The sequence below is a fragment of the Alligator sinensis genome, unplaced genomic scaffold, assembly GCF_000455745.1.
Source record: "Alligator sinensis unplaced genomic scaffold, ASM45574v1 scaffold127_1, whole genome shotgun sequence".
Lineage (NCBI taxonomy): Eukaryota > Metazoa > Chordata > Crocodylia > Alligatoridae > Alligator > Alligator sinensis.
The window spans coordinates 1,025,937-1,045,556 of record NW_005842532.1 but is presented as its reverse complement, the minus strand read 5'-3'; the positions used below and the strand labels follow the sequence as shown (position 1 = coordinate 1,045,556).

Here is a 19,620-nt window from a genome sequence, read left to right as displayed (position 1 = left end):
TTTAGCACTTTTGCATCTTAGAGGCTTAAAGAAGAGCTGGTGGAAGGTATACCTGAGCAAAATAGAGGCTGATCAGCAGAAGTTGTTTTGAAGACATCCAAACATGGTGTAGTCTCTTTGAAGGATCGCAACTGCATTAATCAATTTGGATTTTTCTATGATGCTAAGATACCAACTTACCAAGCAACACTTTATTCTATTTCAAATTCGCTGCAGGCGACCATCTACCCTTGTAGATGATATCATGACACTAGTTATTGACACCTTCATCTCCTTTCAGCCTAGACTACTGTAGTGCAATAGGAAGCCCATATTCCTTATGCCGAAGCAGTCTGTACCAGTTGATCTCTTCAGCAACATGGGCTACACTGACGTACATCAAATCTGTCCCCCACCTTCTACAGAGAAAAAAGCTCTTCAGTCTTTATTTTCAAGGCATTCAGTGACCAGGGACTAACATATCTAAATGACTACCTTATGTTCTAAAGGAAAACTTTGTTAAACATTTTCCTTCTTTTGACAATTAATTTGCCTATGAACAAAGGTAGGAGTCCTCTACCAGACATCTATCTGCACAGGAGGAAAATGTTTGTCTGATCAAATGCTTCCTTTCAGGAACCACTTCAAGAAACATGATTCAAAGTCAAAATGCACAACAGGAAATTTGTATTGCAAATTATAAGCATATTTTTTTTCCTGAAATTTAGACCCAAGGAATAAAGACTAATTATCAGTATCTTGCTGAATAAGTGAATTAAACAATAAATCATAGAATTAGAAAGGACCTTGTATATCATCTCGTTCAACACCCTGCATGAGTACAGGAATGCTATTACTACACAATCCCTATCATATATTTGTTTACTCTCCTCTTGAAGTCCTCCAATAAAGTAGATTCTACAACTTCTCAGGGCAGTCTGCTTAACCTAACTTACTGTAAACTAAATCTAAACTAATATAAATCAGCTTTCACTTTTTGCTTATACATTTTTCACCATTAGCACATGTACCTATTTGCTAACCTTTTCCCACTGGAATAATCAAAGTCTAGGGAAATTTATACCCTTCAGGACTCCTTTCCGTTCCAAACCTATGCAACATTACATGATCATTGGAATAGGGGAGATTTAATCAAACAGTTTAAAAAAAAAAAAAAAAAAGATTAGAAAGACTTGGAATTGGAATGGTTCTGTTTCTGACAGCAAATTCCCTAAAGGTTTTGGGTATGGGTTTTTTTTGGGAGGGAGGGGTTGTGTGGGGGTGGGGGTGGAGGGGCTTCCTTTCCCTTAATACCTCCAGCAGTAAAGCTAGAATACTAAAGAACATGATTGTCTACTTCACCTGGCAAGTGAAGTATGGCAGTCAATTGAACACTGTTTTCTGAAGTGTTTCTCATTTTAGCATCATTTAACTGGGCAGTATGAGACTTTGCTAAAATGCCATGTTTCCTGCCTTTATGCTGAGCTGCAGGGCTCTTAGAATAGTTTTTAAAAACCTATTAAATTTGGAAAATGAAGGATCTGCTAGGCTTTTTATGTTACAAAGAACTACAGCTGTAATTGCAGGTTGAGCAGTGTTGAATATGTCATAGGTGAGTGGAAGCTACAAATCTGCTTTCACTTTTACATTGAAAAATGTATTTCATAGACAAGGTAGTTGGTAAGGCTACCTTGCCTCTGCAATCCTGGTAGACCCACTAAACACAGTTTATATAAAAAATCTCAAATGAAAAATTAGAGGTTTGATGTCTAATCATGGAGCTCACATGAAGAAGAAACTTCTGGGCACTAAGTACAAAATTCTCACAGATGTCCAGTTAAGCATTTGACAGCCATTAAGCAATGATACTAGTAATACTTAATTTTCAAAGGTAGACAATCATGTGCGTTTGTTCTCCAGAGATTACAAATTTCCTTTTAATTAAAAAAAAAAAAAGTTATTCTGTTCATTTTTAGAGTATGAAGGGGCATTATTGCTCTCCACTTAGCTTTAATGGAACATATATTAATATCCATAATTATTTCTTCATTTTCCTTGAATCATACACACCCAATTTCAGTCAAACACAGTGAGGCTTAAGCTTCTCACCAGCCTTTTTTTCCTCCTTCTTCTTTACAGAAAGCTGATTATCTCATAGTTTAAACTTCAGATCCTAATAAGAGACAGGGGAGATTTTATATATATATATATATATATATGTCTCATAGTTTTCTGAAATTCTCCTTTGGACTTTAAGGTGGAGCTTTTTCATAAGTTTGCAGATTTGTTTGTTTATTTTTCTTTTCTTTTTTTAATTTTAAATTAAAGGTCTATAAAAAGCTCCCTCCTTCCCTCATTTTTTCCAGGTAGGGATGTTAAGGTATTGTTAATATCCCTACCTCGATATTAACAGTATAGGCTGTTGAAACCTACATGGATCCATGGTTCTTCAGTATGTTTGGTCCATAACTGGTTACCAAAGGGGAAGAAAGCCAAATGTATGGGGAAAGAATTCAGGCTTTTAGCAATGGAAGTTGGAGAGACTTTTTGGTCTGATGTTGTCAGTTTAAACAGTAAAGTGCAAAACGTTTTTAGTTCAAATATGTAGAAATATCCTGTTCTTCATAAAGCTAGTGTGCTAATTTTTTTAATTAAAGAATTAATATCGTTTAAGAGAATCCCGAGATCCTTTTAACCAGCTACAAAGGAATTGAAGTGTAGCAGGTCAATTATCGTAATTTTTACCAGACAAAATAATTTGACATTTCAAATACAATTCCCATTTTATGCACCTCATATTTAAATGATCCTTTAAATTTTAAAATTCTTGGTTTGTATAAAAATTACAAAATTGCAGGATATGGATGATTCAATCTTTTTTTCTTTTTGGCTGAACTCGGAGGAAGAAATTCCATTTTTCCCTTAATGAGACTTTCAGATTCTATAAACTAAATTAATTGTCTAGGGATCTTATAGGAGATTATCAAAAACAAACCAGTTTGTATGTAAAAAGTTGCTTTTGTGTGTTCCTTGAAGCGATCCTTTCATTTTCTCTATGAATATATAGATGCCTAAAAAGATTTAAGTGAGGCAAGATGTTCTTGCTTGGGATAAATCTTGGAAAAGACTCGGGTGTTAAAGTAAGTGATTCCAAATGCTATCTAACCAAAGCATATACATCCTGTTTTCCCAAATACATTTAATTGATATAATTCCCTCTGAGCACACATCTCAACAAAGGTATGTATGTTCAGATTGCACTAGCATTGTGAGACCAGGTTGACTAATTCATTTTCTAACAGCCAGAACCTGTCAAGAAATCAACACCCTTCCTCTGTATTATACTTCCCGTCTCAAAAAATGTTAAAAAAAAAAAAAAAAAAAATCTAGTAGTATAGAATGCTTCAACTTCATTAGAAGACCATCTCTATTAAGGAGTTTGTTTTTGTTTGTCCTACACAATTGCTTAGCAGGAGATTTGACAGTCCATCAGTTTTCATGATCTTATGAAAATACTAAGTTTTAAAATGTCTCCTCTTCTCATGAAATTGTTTTCCTACCCTAGAGGCTGGAATTCTGGCCAAGAAATCCAGTAAGGTAGCATTTTTTTTTAATTAGTTCTATATTCTTCCCTATTTGTTATTGGAGCTATAAAATTATATATATATTCAAATCCGGCCTTCAATACTGCATTCAGGTCTTCATAAAGTGGCATTATACTGAATACACACTTGGATTCATAATCATTAGAGATGATTCATGGAACTTTCCATATGGGACTTTATCTATACTTACAAAAAAGAGTTGCAATACTCATAATTCACTGCTGTATTTTTAATCCATTTTTGGATGACATTACACTGAATAGGAGGATTCCATTTACAATGCAAAAAACATATGCTAATACAGTTTTAATAAATAGTGACTCTAGCTTGAGTACCTTTACTGCCTTTCATAGAAGTGTAAATTTAGAAATATAGTTTCTCCTTTTATATGGAAATGGGGTAGCAAAGTACTTGCTATGCTCACAGGTAACCCCTATTTGCATTGACTACAAGGTTCCAGTCAGAGTGGAACTAAACTACTGAATGGATGGTAAAATGTTTAATCTCAGCTGACTGAACCAAAACCAAGACCATCTGATTGCAGCAGTCTTTCCTATCCAAGTGTAGGAGGGCTGGACCTGATGATCTGTAAGGTCCCTTCCAGCCCCTAATAATTATGAAACTGTGTGTGTTTGGAAATGCTCTCTCTCCTTTGCACTAATTTCTTCTTTCTCCCCCCAAAGGATGATTTTGAGCTGAAATCTGAGGAGCGTGCTAATGTCATTCAAGAGCTCGAGCAAACCATTGAGGATCTGAGGACCAAAATTGCAGAACTGGAGAAACAGTTTCCAGCAACAGAGGCACAGACTCTTTGGAGAGACCAGGGAAGTGAACCTGGACACCTAGTTTCTAGAAGGCTCACTGGTGTTGCTGTTCAAACAAGCGAACTGAATGCCCTCTCCAAAACTGGTTTACAAGTAAAATCAGTACAGACTTCACCAACAGAAATACACGCAATGCCTTCAGCCAATGCACTGCCACTGCCACCTCATCATATGGAAGGGGTTCGCAGCGAAGGGCCAACTCAGCACTTGCCAACTCTTGAACTACAGCCCACTTTTTGTTCTGAATTATCTTTAATGCTGTCACCGAAAATGATCTCGGTACCACTGGATGCAAGCCAATCAATGCAAAATATGTCACAACCACCTCTTCCAGGACCTGCAGCTGATTTGTTCTCTTTTTCACTTGAAGGAGAGAGTGAATTGCCACCACACTTCCAAAATACTGAGAGTGTGACTTGCAGTGAGTGCCCCCCTTTCATATCCTCGGAGCCCACCCATAGCATTCGACATTCACTGCCTGACACACAACTGTCTACTCCCCTGCCTGGAGCAGGAGGTCCTTCTTTCACATCACTCCTGCCTGGGGCAGGTATCCCACCCCCACCACCTCTGCCTGGCTCAGGACTCCTCCCTCCTTTGGTTTGGACAGCATTGGACCCTTCTCTTCCTGGTATTGTGATGCCTCCCCCAGCTCTCCCTCCACCTTTGCCCAGTGGAGAGATGCTGCAGCTGCCCCCACCCCCACCTCTCCCATCTGCAGGCATCCCACCAGCACCGCCTTTGCCTGGAACAGGAATGCTACCCCCTGCCCCTCCTCTGCCATGTACAGGAATCCTTCCCCCGACTTCTTTGCAGGAAACAGGAATGGCACCTCCGCCTCCCCCTCCCCCCCCTCTCCCTGGAATGGGAATGAGACCCCCACCCCAACCTTTGCCTGGTGCAGGCATCCCTCCTCCTCCTCCTTTACCTGGCATGGGAATGCCACCTCCTCCCCCACCTCTGCCTGGTGCCAACATCCCACCAGCCCCGCCTCTGCCCAGCATGGGAATGCCTCCCCCGCCCCCACCTTTGCCTGGTGCAGGAGTTCCCCCTCCTCCCCCTCCTTTGCCTAGCATGGGGATGCCACCACCAGCTCCGCCACCTCCACCTGGGGCCTTTCCTCCTCTGCCACCCCCAGCCCAGAGCAGTATCTTGCCATCTGTTCCACAAGTCTGTGGGTTTCTTCCTCCTCCATTACCAGCCGGTTTATTTGTAATGGGGATGAACCAGGATAAAGGGAGCAGAAAGCATGCAATAGAACCATCTCGACCAATGAAGCCCCTTTACTGGACAAGAATTCAGCTCCATAGTAAAAGGTAAAATGTGCGTGTATATATGTACATATTCTGATGAAGGAATAATGGACTGTTTTGGTTGCAAGATGTTTTCAGCATCCTAGGTTTAGTATCTTGTAAAGAGATCTTTGCAAGATATTTAGAATCAATGTCAATTTAGTTTTATTTTTAATTAGCATTGAAATAAGGTATCTATTGAATTTAAGTTTTTGAATCTTTAGATAACTTTGACCTGGTGATTACATGTTTATCTTTCTTTTGCAAGGTATTCTTTCAAGCAGTTTTCATAAAATAGGCAGTCATATTAATAAGCATAACTGATTTCCATCCTGCTGCTTTGCATTGAAGAGTCAGAATGGAGGAAAAAATTGTATGTTGTTGCTGCTTGAAAATACAGCTGATTTTTGGACAACTTTGCATCTAATCTTGTGAGATGCTGGCAACCTTCAGTTCCCCATATGGTGATGGTGGTGTGTTTCTGGCCCTTGTGAGTTCTATGTAAAAGGTTATTCTGGTGCCTGTTCTACAAGATAGGATCTCTGTCCATCTGCAGCAACTTGCAGTTTTGTTCCTCCTAATGAATGTGTACTTGTACATGTCTTAATTCTGTGGCTTGCTCAACCTTTTTTGTGAATTGTGAATGTATTTTTCTCTTTTTTTCAAAATGTCCTTTTTGTTTATGGTAACACGATTCTAGTATTAGTCATTTCTTTTCTCTCCCTCCCCTACAATTTCAACACCGTCCTGCTTTTTGACATTAATTGTGTATTTATCCTTTCTCTGACTAAGCTTCCATCCTGTTAATCACCACCTCAACTAAGGTGGTCTGCAGTCATTGGCTTATTTCCAGTCCTGTGGGGTTTTTTTTTTTCCTTTTTTTTATATAGTGAACTGTTGATAGCATTAGCTGTAGAATGAACTAGGTATTTTTAAAAATTATTCTGGTATCTGCAGAGTTATAGCATGTGCTTATCAAGTATTTTGAAAAATACTGGGGGTGTACTTAAAAAAGCCCCTCAATACATCATTAACAAGGATTTGAACTCTAAAATATAGTTTATTAAACTCCTGAAACCTCATATTAGCTAGTAGTTTTAAAAAATGCTAGTAATATCTTCTCTTTTATTCCACCATTTGTGATTCTACTGAGTTTGACATTGCCCTACATAGGTTTTTTGCTTAACTTTAGAGATTCTAATGCTTCACTTGTGTGGGAAAAAATTGAAGAGCCTTCCATAGATTATCATGAGTTTGAAGAACTGTTTTCTAAAACAGCTGTTAAAGAGAGGAAGAAGCCTATTTCAGACACCATAACTAAGACGAAGACTAAACAAGTGAGTACTCCTTTCATTTCGTATCTTTGCTGGGGTGATTTATCTACATGAACATGGGCTTCAGTAGGCAACTGAGGTGAATGCTTCCTTTTGTAAAATTAATAGACATAATTGCAGTTATAAAGGAATTATAAAGTGTTACTATTTTAAAGCTTAAATATCCCATAGTCAGATAGTTGTATAATTGTGTGAATTGCACAATAAATAACTATATACATTATCCAAGTATCTGAACATCAGTGCATTAGACCACCTTGAAGTTGCATGGGCTTCAGAACTGGCCAGAGCAAGTTTGCCATGACAAACAAATCCCAAACAAGCAATTTTTAATAGCATGCCTGCTTTTAAAGGAGGGAAAGATTCAGTTCTGACAGAAAAGATGAAAATTAATGATTGCATTTATATAATACAGCCATATATTTCATATAGAGCCTGCATGTCTACACAAATGCATGTACACAAAAAATAATATGCAACTTGTTTTTATGTGGAAAAAATCTAAGGTTGTAAGTAAATGTAGTGGAAAAGGGGGTATAACAGCAATGACTTTGCTGAAAAGCACTACTTGAGAGTCTGTTCTTCTACTATGCCCATGACTTATGTCTATACGCTCTCTCTCCCTCCCTGTCTGTCACTCTCATTGCTGCATGATAAGAATAAAAAGCATCATGCAAAGAAAAATGCCATTCATCAAAATCACTTTTTAAAATGACAAGGGCAAATATAAATCAGGCAAATATAAAGATTATGAAACAGGCCAAATTTAGTATCAGAATATTGCAACATCCTCTTTATATTATCTGTCCCCACCAATCCTCTGATTAATTAAGACAGTGAAGATAGATTACTTTCTAATTATCCTATTTTCATTGCTAGTTTTGTCACTATAGTGAGCTGATAAGTGACACACCTAGATAGATAGATAGATAGATAGATAGATAAGCTTCCTGAGTAGTCAAGAATTTTAAGTTTAATGTTAAAAACCAGGACCCTGATTCATCTAGTCTCCTAGGGCATGTGTAGATGAAACAGGGGCTCTAAATTGAAGCAGTGGGTTTTTAAAAACACCACTTCAATTTAGGGCCAATTAAACCCTTGGGCCATGCACACACCCAACTTACCTGTCTCTCTAGGAGCAGGGAGGGGAGGGTAAGCTGCTGGCAGGCAGAGTGGTCCCTGGGCTGTGGGGGGAGGGGGAGGAGGGGGCTGGTGCTTTCCTCCACAGCAGTGGCAGCCACCCCCCAGGTGGCACCCAGATCAGGTGGTCCCAGGGGGCATCACAGCCACAGAGGGAAGCACCAGGCCCCCTCACAGCTCAGGCAGGCAGGCTCCAGGGAGGGTGGAGATCAGGTTCACCACTATTTTTTTTTTTCCTCTCTTGGGAGGAGCCTGCCTTTCTGGGCAGTTGCCAGGCTGCCTGCACAGGCTTCCCGCAGAGCCCCTAAGCTGCACGGAGCCCGGTGCTTTGTTCTGTGGCTGGTAGGGCAGTATCTACACATGGCCCTAGTTGCAGAGACTGTGCATTCACTTCTAAATTTTAGATGTAGACCCTAATGGACAGAATTTTAAAACAAGTTGTGTCTCGGCCTCCGTGAGTGAACAGAAACTATTCATGCATAGGGTTCTGCCCAGTAATAAAAAAAGAAACCCCCAAAACAAAACACCGCCCACCCCCGAACATTTGGATGGATCTTTGTGTGTGTGGTGGTCTGGGGCCAAAGGTTTCCAACACGTAGCCTACCATGGGGACATAGATTTCATCACCTGTCCACTATGTAGCTTTCTAGGTGCTATAGTCATTCACGTGCAACGGTAGTCTCCTATACCTTATTGGGCATACTGTTCTGGAGCGGGCTTTGGTTCTGTCCCATTGTGGTCTTCCTGTTGATTTTCTTCCTAGGAGCCACCCATATTCCTTGCTGCATCTGACTGTGACCTCCAGCCAGCTGATGGCTGAGGCCAGATCAGAGTTACCTGAGTACTGGTCTCCTTTGACCCTGCATGCGGGTTCCCTGACATTGCTGGTCCACAACCGTCTAAGGTTTCTTCTCAACTGCTGCTCCTCAGTGTTAACTACTTCATAGGGTCTTGGCTAAATAACAGCTTGGACAGAGGCCTCATGCCATTGTTTTATATAGCTGCCACATGGCTGAATGCAGACTGTCTCCGCTATGCAGAGGACTTAGGCATTTAGCTCCTCTATTGTAATATACTCCTCATCTGCCTCTTAGAAGCCTCTGCGTGTTGTCTGCTTGCTTTCTGTTTGGTTGCAGAATGTTGTCTGTTGTCTTTCATGGGTAGTGTCTTGGTTCTTTACTCCATTGGTGTCTGGGCTGGGCTACTATCAAGTCCCTGAGAGAGGGTATTGCAATGGTCCAACAATGCCAGATAAGGATCATATCTAGTTATTTTTGATAAGGATCAGATCCAGTCCTATTTTATGAGCCTTAATGACTCTCAATTTCTTAGGGCCAGGCTGGAGTCCTGCTGAGGTCAGATGGTGTCCAATGTTAAGGGACTTCAGTTCTCTCAATTTTGACCTGTCTTAGTGTTCTTTTCTGTACACTTAGTTAGGAGCTGTTGCAGCTCAGCATCATAGTCCTGGATAGCTTCTTCCTCACTCTCTCTGCCCTTCACAATCAGGATGTCATCTGATACAATTCTGAATCCTGAATGTCCCTCTAGTGTCTGATTCATAGATTCATAGATGCTAGGGTTGGAAGGGACCTCAATAGATCATCAAGTCCAACCCCTTGCATAGGCAGGAAAGAGTGCTGTGTTCAGATAACCCCAGCCAGATGCCCATCTAACCTCCTGTTGAAGACCCCTAGGGTAGGGGAGAGCACCACCTCCCTTGGGAGCCCATTCCAGATTTTGGCCACTCTAACTTTGAAGAAGTTCTTCCTAATGTCCAGTCCAGTTTGCGCTGGAACACCTCTGGGGGAGGATTGATGCCCATGGACATCCATACCTCTGCAAAAGGGCATTGCAAAGGTTGCAGATGGCTTGAAGGCTCATTTAGTTCCATATGCCAGATCCCACGTTTTACAACACAAACCATAAACATTTTGCCCTTGATAGTTCAAGCAGTATGTCCTCAAGAGTGGACAATGGATAATGGCTTCTTTTCAGTGCCCTATTGAGAGGGTTTGGATTTTTACAGATCTTCAGTTTGCCAGATGGTTTTCTTTGCAGTATCAGGCTGCTGACCTAGCTGGTGCTTATTTCCACTAGTTTAATAATGCCCCTTCTTGTTAAGGCTACTAGGCATTCTTTGAGCGGCACTTTGAATTTCAGCAGTTGTAAAGGCTGTACGTGTGGGTCCGTTTCTAAATTTAGCACTTCCTCTAGGTGTCCATCTCCTGCAAAAACATCTTTTTACTCCAGTAAAAAATCTGTCAAGAACCACATTTTGCTTCCACCTCCCTGTCTCATGTGGAGGATACTCTGTTGCACTGAAAAAAAGGGCCATGGCTTGCAATGCTTGGCTGCCTAACAGTGGATGGCATTCTTCAGTGCTGACCACTATGAATTCCAGACAGGATTGCTTTCTGTTCTGTGGATTTTGTAGTCTGCTTTTACCCACTGGTTGTATAGCTCTTTTATTGTACATAACCAGCATCTCTCCAATCTGATATTACTGCTGAGTAGTTTTGTAGGAACTATTTTGTAGCTGGATCCACAGTCAAGATGAAAAGTCACTGGTTGCTGTTCCACTAATGTAAATGGAAATAAGGCCAATGGCTTAGTAGTACCTTTCTTCTGTAGTCCATGTATGTTCAGAGTATTTGGATCTTCTAAAGTCACTGAGAAGGCCTCATCTTCCTAATCAGAAATTTCAGTTTCCTCCCCTCCTGTATGTATTGAGGTTTTATTTCCCTTGGGGTTGTTGCAGTGCTGGGATACAAAATGGTTGTTTCACACAGCCCAGGCATCTTTGCTCATAAACTGGGCAATTCTCTTTGCATTTTACATGCCACTTCCTGCAACCAACACTTGAGCCTAGGGACTACATTCTCAGTTGCCCTATCTTTGGTCTGCCTCCTGGGTCCTTTTAAATTGACCCTGTGTGCTTGTTCTGTACCAGCAATTGTTTTGGTTCTTTCTGTAGATAATTCAGCTACTCGTGGAATTTGAATGGCCTTGACCAGAGTCAGCTCAACTGCTCTCAAAAATCTCTCCCTTAGCTTAGGATCAGATGTCCCACAAATAATTCTGTCTCTAATAAGGGAGTCTGTTATATTTCAAATTATATGTGGACACCAATGTTTTTTTGCTCTGAAACATAATTATCTTTTCCTTCTTCTGGATCCTGATTCCGAGTTAAAACAAAATCATATTTTTCCACAGTCTCATTTTTCCCTATGGTCATGCTACCCATAAAAAGCCTTTATCAGCTGTTCTAATGTATTGAGCCCCTCTGTTAAGTGTTGCACTCACTTCTCTGCCCATTGTCCTGGTAAGATAATGGAAAAGGTTTACCTTCCTTTTCTCATCCTTGTCTGCCATGGACAGTTGTGTATACAAGGTCAGCATTTCCTTCCACTGCTTCCAAACTGTTGCCAGGTTCTGTGACTAGTAATCCAAATGTGCAGGGGGTCTGAGTCCTTCTCTGCAGCCTGCTTGGTGTGTAAGTGATGCTTTAAATCGCACACTCTTTGCTGTGCTTCTTGGTCTCTGCCATCAGGTTTCATGCAATGCTCTATGCAACAATTGAAGTACTCCATTTGGACTGCAGCAAGTGTTAGATCTGTATTTGTAGAGCCCTGTGCTCATTACTTCCACAATCATTAAAAAAACAAAGGTAATCCTCAGCTGTGAGCCTTCTCCTTTTTTTTTTTTCCTAAGGATAGTTGAAGCATTTTTATCAGCTCCTTTGTTGCCATGTTTTACTAATTTTTCAGGGTTTTTGCCCTTACTATTTACATTATTCAAGTTTTAAAGATTGCCTTATCGCATTTCATTTTAAAAAAGGACAGAGAGATGCTCTTAAAAATCAATTGCTAATATGTAAAAAAATTAAGACAGTGAAATCTCATCCGACATAATCATGTTGTAACTTAAGGGCAGTAAACTACCCTAGTTATTAATGTATTAAAAATAATAATTATTTTTTAAAAATAGTCAAATAAGCTAAAGCTCTTTCCAGGAGTTCTACACAGACAGCCTCCCATATATAATCATACCATCATTACTTTTAGAAAAAATCTTAAGGTTTTAAAGCTTGAAAATCACTGTGTGAAGTCAGTAATTTGTTTCAAATCAAATCCCATGAATGTGCAAACAGCTCAACTGAAGGGTGGGGCAAAGGAACCATTGAGATCATAGGAAACAAGGGTTAAACAGTTAAGATGTGGACTGGCCAGATAGTCATTCATATGTTGTACCAAACCATAGATCCTCATGCACCTTGTATTATTCCATAATTAAATAGCAAAATGAACAAAACATACCTTCTTACTGTCCACATGTATCACAATTTAAATGGTGGTTGTAGCAGGTATGCATAGTAGTAGCTAAAGGACATGGGTTGGCACATACATGCCTAAGATTTCATAAGCATTTAAGTATTTAGTCCATCTAATACTGAAATATGCAAAGATGACTGAAAGATGACAGAATACATAGCTGCGTATTTGAAATTGGCCACAAGTTAATAGCATTTATATTAATAGCAAATGTTTATGAAAATATTTTGAAACAATGGTGCTTATACACAATGGATTTTTTTCTTTAAATGTTTTAACTTTACTTTAGAATTGTTGTTTTCGCATTCCCAGTCTGAAAGTTAACTTAAGTCTGACATGTAATAAGCTTTGTTGCCCCCTTACAGCATGGACAGGATAGGAAATATTTAATTTTTTTTTAAGCGTTTAATGTTCTGTGACTTCATTAGTATTTTTGGCAGCTTTGATTTTTCAAAGAGAAAAATATGGTCACTTTGTTTCTGTGATCTAACAACTTCAAGTTGTATCCAAAATGAGCACAGATTCACAGACCAAGTCCTGCAATACTTTCTGTCTGAAGCTGATGAATGAAAAAACAATACTTCACTGGAAAAAATAATAAAAAAATATGTATAACTGTAGCTACACATTCCCATATAAGAAAGTAAGAAAAAAAGTGATATAAAATGATTCAATCATAATTTTCAAAACAGGAGGAGGGAGAAAGAGTAAAAGAAAGGAAATAGGCAATATTTAATAAGCTGTATTTTCCATTCTATCGTATCTGCTTTGTGCCGCAAAGGCAGCACAAATTGAACTTAAGCTAGCCAGAAAGTATAAGTGGAGAATTTTCTGCTGGCAGAAGGCTATCTGAAATAGAGTAATCAGATCCTGTGAATCTTCATTCTTTCTACTCGGTACAAAAAAGGAGAGGGGAAGTGGGCATGGAAGGGTATGGTGGTGCCAAAGTCCATTGTGTACAGTTTGCAAGAATGAGTCCCTTAAGCATTCCACTTCAGCTTACTCAGAATAAAAAAAAAAATCAAGTTATTATTAATATTGTCTAGTATGAAACGCATTTTTTTAGGGTGCTGCTTTTATTTGTATCATGTTTTTAAATTTATTTTGTATGTCTGTATGTACTCGTGCTATCCTCTGGGATAGTATCCTGTATGTTACCATTCATAGAATAATGTTAATACATTAGCCCGCTGTCCTCCACAGCCTGCTTCCTTTGCAATAGGTGCAGAAGAGATGATTCTACCCTGTGCTGAGTTTCTTCAATCCTTTATTTTCCTCTTTGAACACTGTGTATTTCCAGATTCATCAGGTCATACCTGTCACCACCTGCATGTGTGCCCCTGCATAAACGTTTTAGCAAGATAAGGAGGCACACACAAACTTTATGGTTTCTTCCCGGACTCACCATTTCTGGTATCCAGATCTCTTCAGTAGCTGAGGAATCTCTTCATTTTGCCAAACACACTGATCTTCTCCAAAAAGGAAGGGAGGATTGTTATATGTAGACCAGGTTTCTCTCCAAAGTAGCCAACAGGCACTTGGACACAATGGTGACGTGCATAATATAAATGACAGTAAAACAGCATAGTGGATGCTTATCTCCTAGCAACAGAATTCTTTGGTTCGTGGTTTGAGGTTGTGACTATTTCTGTTGCAGCCTTATTGCTTTTTTTCCATAAGATATAATTTCAAGCGAAATATATTTCAGTTTACCAATCAGGCTCTGGTTCCTCATTCTTGTTTAGTGCTTTCCATTTTAATGACCCTGTGTTCGTTGCATTCAAATTTCCTGAAGTCATCTATACTGACTTTCTATTTTTTTATCACCTGTATTAAATTGTAAAACACTTTTTTTTTAAGGGTTCTTGAAACTGAAGACCTCTCAAACAGCTTGAAAAGACTGTCCTTTTGTGTGTGAGGGGTCTTCTAGATGTTCAGGTGAAAGCGTGATAGGATCTGAGATATATGATCTATACAATTGCACCTCCTGTCATGCCACACATGCATGGCAGGAGGTGTGATTGTGGAATCCCGCATCAGATTCTATCATGCCTTATTTCTGGTTTGGGGAGGAGTCCAGGATCATCATCCTGGGCTCCTCCTATACCAACAAGTACAAATCTCCTGCAGCTACAAGTCTTATAGCTGACGGGACTTGCAGCCATGGCAACACCCCACAGCCAGGATGGAGACTCCCTCATCTGCCAGTCCCTCAGCTGAGCATCCCTGTCACTGGGAGCCTGATCAGCTGACAGGGATCAGTTACAGGGGCATACCCTGCTGTGTGTCCAAATTAAAGCTGGATTGCACCCAGCTATAAAGTTAGTATATATTTTCAAGATCTAACTTCATAGCTGTTTGGAGCTTTTAGATTATAGGTCAGAGGCGGGCAATGATTTCGGGCGGAGGGCCACTTACCCAGTTTTGGTAGGCTGTTGAGGGCCGCATGGCCTTGACAGGTGCCCCGCCCCTTGGTCACCATCTTGGGACCAATGTCCCAGGGCCAGCACCGATGGGGCCCAAAGTAGGGCACAGGCTAGATCTAACTTCATAGCTGTTTGGAGCTTTTAGATTATAGGTCAGAGGCGGGCAATGATTTCGGGCGGAGGGCCACTTACCCAGTTTTGGTAGGCTGTTGAGGGCCGCATGGCCTTGACAGGTGCCCCGCCCCTTGGTCACCATCTTGGGACCAATGTCCCAGGGCCAGCACCGATGGGGCCCAAAGTAGGGCACAGGCTAGCAGGGGTCGCTATAAAGTTAGTATATATTTTCAAGATCTAACTTCATAGCTGTTTGGAGCTTTTAGATTATAGGTCAGAGGCGGGCAATGATTTCGGGCGGAGGGCCACTTACCCAGTTTTGGTAGGCTGTTGAGGGCCGCATGGCCTTGACAGGTGCCCCGCCCCTTGGTCACCATCTTGGGACCAATGTCCCAGGGCCAGCACCGATGGGGCCCAAAGTAGGGCACAGGCTAGCAGGGGTCTGTGGAACTGGGCTGGGCTGCACCAGCAGGGAGAGGGGAGAGCTGGCCTGGCTCCATAGAGCCCCTGCTAGCCAGGACCCTGTGCTCCTGCCACCCTGCTCTGGGCCCCACCGGCAGTGGCCTCAGGACACTGGTGTGGGCCCTGTGCTCCTGCTGGCTCCCCGCCCACTCACTCCCAGTGCCCCCCAGCCCCATGGTATAGGCGGGGGGCAGCACAGCCTGCTCGCCAGCGGGAAGAAGCTGGTGCTGAGCACATGTCGGGAACAGAGCACGTGTCTGGAGCAGATACAGGCAGCCCTATGCAGGCTGCAAGTGGCTGCGCTGCATGGTGCCAGCCATGGGTTGAGTGAGGGGCTGCTTTTCCTTGCACTTGCTGCCTGCCCAGAGCTCACGCGCTGGGCAGCCCAGAGGCGGCAGTGGCAAACACTGCCCAGTGCGGCAAGCAGAGGGGCCACAGCTGCTGCTGCCATGTGCAGCCCCAACGGGTAAGGCCAGAGCTGGTGTAGGGACCAGGCTGACTGCAGGGCCAGGTTACAAGGTGGTGCTGAGTGGGGGAGGTGGGGGGGAGGAAGTGCCCACCATGCTCGGCTTACCCCTCCCACCCCCCATGCTCAGCTTTTTCCTGGGCCACTCTTCCTCAGGCTCCTTCCCTGCCCTCCCCACCCCCTTACATTAGGTTCCGGTGCAGGGCAGCTAAGTCGTCCCAGGCCAAAAGTCCCTGCTTGGGCTTCTGGCTGGTGGGGTGGGGTTGGGTGGGTCCTGCTGTTGTGGGAGCCTGCCGGGCTTCCCCTGGGTCCTACTGCCCTTGGTTCCTGTCATTTTTTATAGGAACCAAGAGCAGGTGAATATTAATTTTCTAAATTGTTTAGGGGCTCCACAGTCCAGATAGAATGGCCTCATGGGCTGGATCTGGCCCATGGGCTGTATTTTTCCCACCCCTGTATATTATAGGTACTTGGTATGTGTAGCTGGTCTCAGTCAGTTGCTCAGTTAGCCAGTCAGTTGTGCAATACCTGTAACATGTAGAGGGAGCATCACGTTCATATCATTACTTATGCTATGTTCTCAGCAAATTTTTCTATTAATTCCCAGTTTCCACTTGCAACCAAATTCTATTTTCTTCACTACTATTAGCAACAAAAGGGTTCATATAAGATGCTATCATGGTCTAATTGTATCACCCCTACAACCCCATAGTATAGAAACAGTTCATGCAAGTGAAAATTCACTTGCTAATAATTAAATTGACTAAAATTTTAAATTAAATTTACTAAACATTTTCCATAGATTCTCACTTGCCATTCCTGATTTCTCAAAATCTGGCCTTTTACTTCTGCCTAAGTAGAAAACTCAGTGATGATGACCTTGATGTCCAGTTACAATAATGTCCCTAGAAACTTAAACCTGTACATTCACAGCCATGATTCCAAGTGCCCTCAGTAGTTCCCAGGAAGCAAGATCACTCTTTAAGGAATGATTCTGCAAGCTTCTGATAAATTGAGAGAGATGGTAAATGTCTTTTAGGATTTGAGGGAGCTCAACATGTGTAGTGTTCAGCCTTGGGAGTTCTCTAGTTGATCATAAATTACTTAATTTTCTCTTACAGCTGTGTTGTTCATTAAAAATCAGTTTCTAAAACATTGCAGATTTAACAATTTATTGCTTGGATCAATATACAATGTAAAACATTCATTTTCCTTTTCAACAATTTTAGTCACAATTCTATTATTTGGGTTTTAGAATCTATGTGTCAGTTTTTGAAACATGCTTGCTGTTGTGCAATTTGTAATATTTTTGTCTCTAATGAAGACATTTTTGGCTTGGCATTTTTTTAATATCATATTTTCAATTGTTTCATAAAATTGTGAAGAATCTGGTAGGTTATTACTGCTCATAATGTTATAAAATTGGGAAGATGGCTATTGTGGTAACATTACTGGGTAATTGTAAGTGAAGCGAAGTAGTAGGCAAACATCAATCTTTTTGGATCATGGTGTATGTGTGAGAGGTCACCAGGACCTTCTACACATATGCCTAGGCTGGAGTATGGAGGAGTGAAGGTGCCCAGACCTTCCAAAACACCTTTAGACAATTGAGAGAGAATCCAAAGGCTAAACCAAGTCCAGACAATCAAATGTAGCTATATGTGTGTCTGGTAATTGAGCCAGGGTCTATGACATGGCAGACAAGCATCCTACCACTGAACAACAACTGCAGGGAGTTCTTGTATATAACAGAAGAAAACTAGGAATTCAACCTGATCAAACCATAGTTTGAACACAGGCTGTTGAAGCCAACTGCCATATTCAGTACACCTCTGGTGCATGAATGAATAAGTATAACTGATGCCTCCCTATGAAATGCTCTTTTGTTTACATTTTATGAGGTTTAGCAATTCAAACCTCTGCAAACAATAAAAATAAGGGCTATTAAGTTTGATTTGGCAAACAAATGGTGGTTAAATAGAGACAGACAATGGTATTGCGGTTAAACTTTAATAGATGTGGCTTTTTGTGACTGATGGTATTTGTTTTCCTTGCCATGACAAGAATTTTGCTATGTTATAAAATATGCTGTAAATAGGTGCTGTTAGATTGTTCTTACAGGGATTTAAAAGAACATGTTGCCTGCAACAGAAATTTGCGCACACGAGTTGAGGAGGTTTCTAAAGGTAGTGTGACTTAGAGCTAACATTATATAGTCATTTATATTTTAACATAACACAAAGAAATTTCATTATGTGACTGTTCTGTGCTATTTATCAGATAAATGTGCTGCTGCTCAAAAAGAGAGAATTCTGTAATAGATAAATATGCTTTGTTGAATTATAGTTTCTGGAAAAAAGATCAAACAAGCAGCTAAGTCTGCTGCTTATTATGCAGAAGAGGCAACAAAAGCTTTCATTAGAACAAGCATTTGTTGCAGATGTAACTGTTAAATGATCATATTTATGGGCATTCATTTAAGTTTCCTATAATATTAAGTGTTAGAAAATTGAAGTGGACAGACTTCAAAAATACATGACTGGCATAGTTTTACAATGTATGAGTGCTCATTTTTATTTATTTATTTTTTGTTTATATCTCAATAAACATTTGGATATGAAGTTGGTTCCATAGTTATTGAAGAAGTCATTGTGTGAAAGACTGGCTATATAACCCCAAATGATTTCCCCCCCCCCCCCCCTCCAGCAGGAAGCATCAAGTGCTATTTAAATGGTTTCTGACGTGTTAATTCTCTGATAGTTATGGGTGCTATAAAGGTCTTATAAATAGTGTTTCTATGGAACTTTTATAGGGATCCATTATGCAAAGTAAATGTGCTCTTGTCACCTGTTGAGCTATTTAAATCTGTTTCTTCATTTTTCCTTCTGGACACTGAAGTACGTGTATTGTAAAAATGCACAAAAACAAAGGATACTCGAGAAATAGGAAGTGCTTAGTTTAGTTTCCTTATTTGCAGAAGTTCTAGTTTTATCAACTAATATGTATATATTTTTAAGTTGATGCATATGTGTGCTAAGTTGTATATTGTGTATAGGTGGGAGATGTAAAATACTGGCTAAATTGGGAAAAGCTGTAAAGAAAAGCTGTTCAGATAACTTTCAAACACAGGAAATATATGGTATGCTAACTGTTAACCTCTGATTTTAATTAAATATATTTTTGGCGCAAGGTAAAATGAAAATACATTTACAGAGGAAGCCACATCACAGGGAATTTCACAATCTACAGTCAAATGAGCATATTATACCAGATAGGGTTTTTAGTCTTACAGATAACAAAATACTGAGTTTTTTGGATTAAATTGCTCTCTGCCTATGCACATGATCAACTATATAATATAGAGCATGGCTGTTCAAATTTTAGGTAGCTAGGGGTCACACATGTGCTCCTTTTCCCCATCCCTCTCATCACCTTAGGCTCATGCACAGGTGTTCCCACACTGTACTGCACTGTGTGTACCCTGGTCTCACCCTCATCTCCCTGCCAGTGGGCTTCAATAACACCACAGGCTGCACTGTACTACAGCACACCACATCACCCCCTTGTGGGTAGGAGGTGGTAAGGGAAAGCTGAAGGAGGGGGAGAGAGATGAAGCCCTTGGCTATCTGCTGAAGCTGGAGTGATGA

At 40.8% G+C, this 19,620-nt stretch overlaps 1 protein-coding gene across 1 annotated transcript in view; it reads left to right on the top strand.

Annotated features, from left to right (window-relative positions):
• The window catches only part of LOC102376305 (formin-2-like), a 229,334-nt gene that overhangs the window by 53,428 nt on the left and 156,286 nt on the right, over window positions 1-19,620 (top strand). The window contains exons 4-5 of the mRNA XM_014523760.2: window positions 4,268-5,724; window positions 6,893-7,037. Coding sequence (XP_014379246.1) covers window positions 4,268-5,724; window positions 6,893-7,037 — 1,602 coding nt within the window. The remainder of the gene's footprint in view (window positions 1-4,267; window positions 5,725-6,892; window positions 7,038-19,620) is intronic.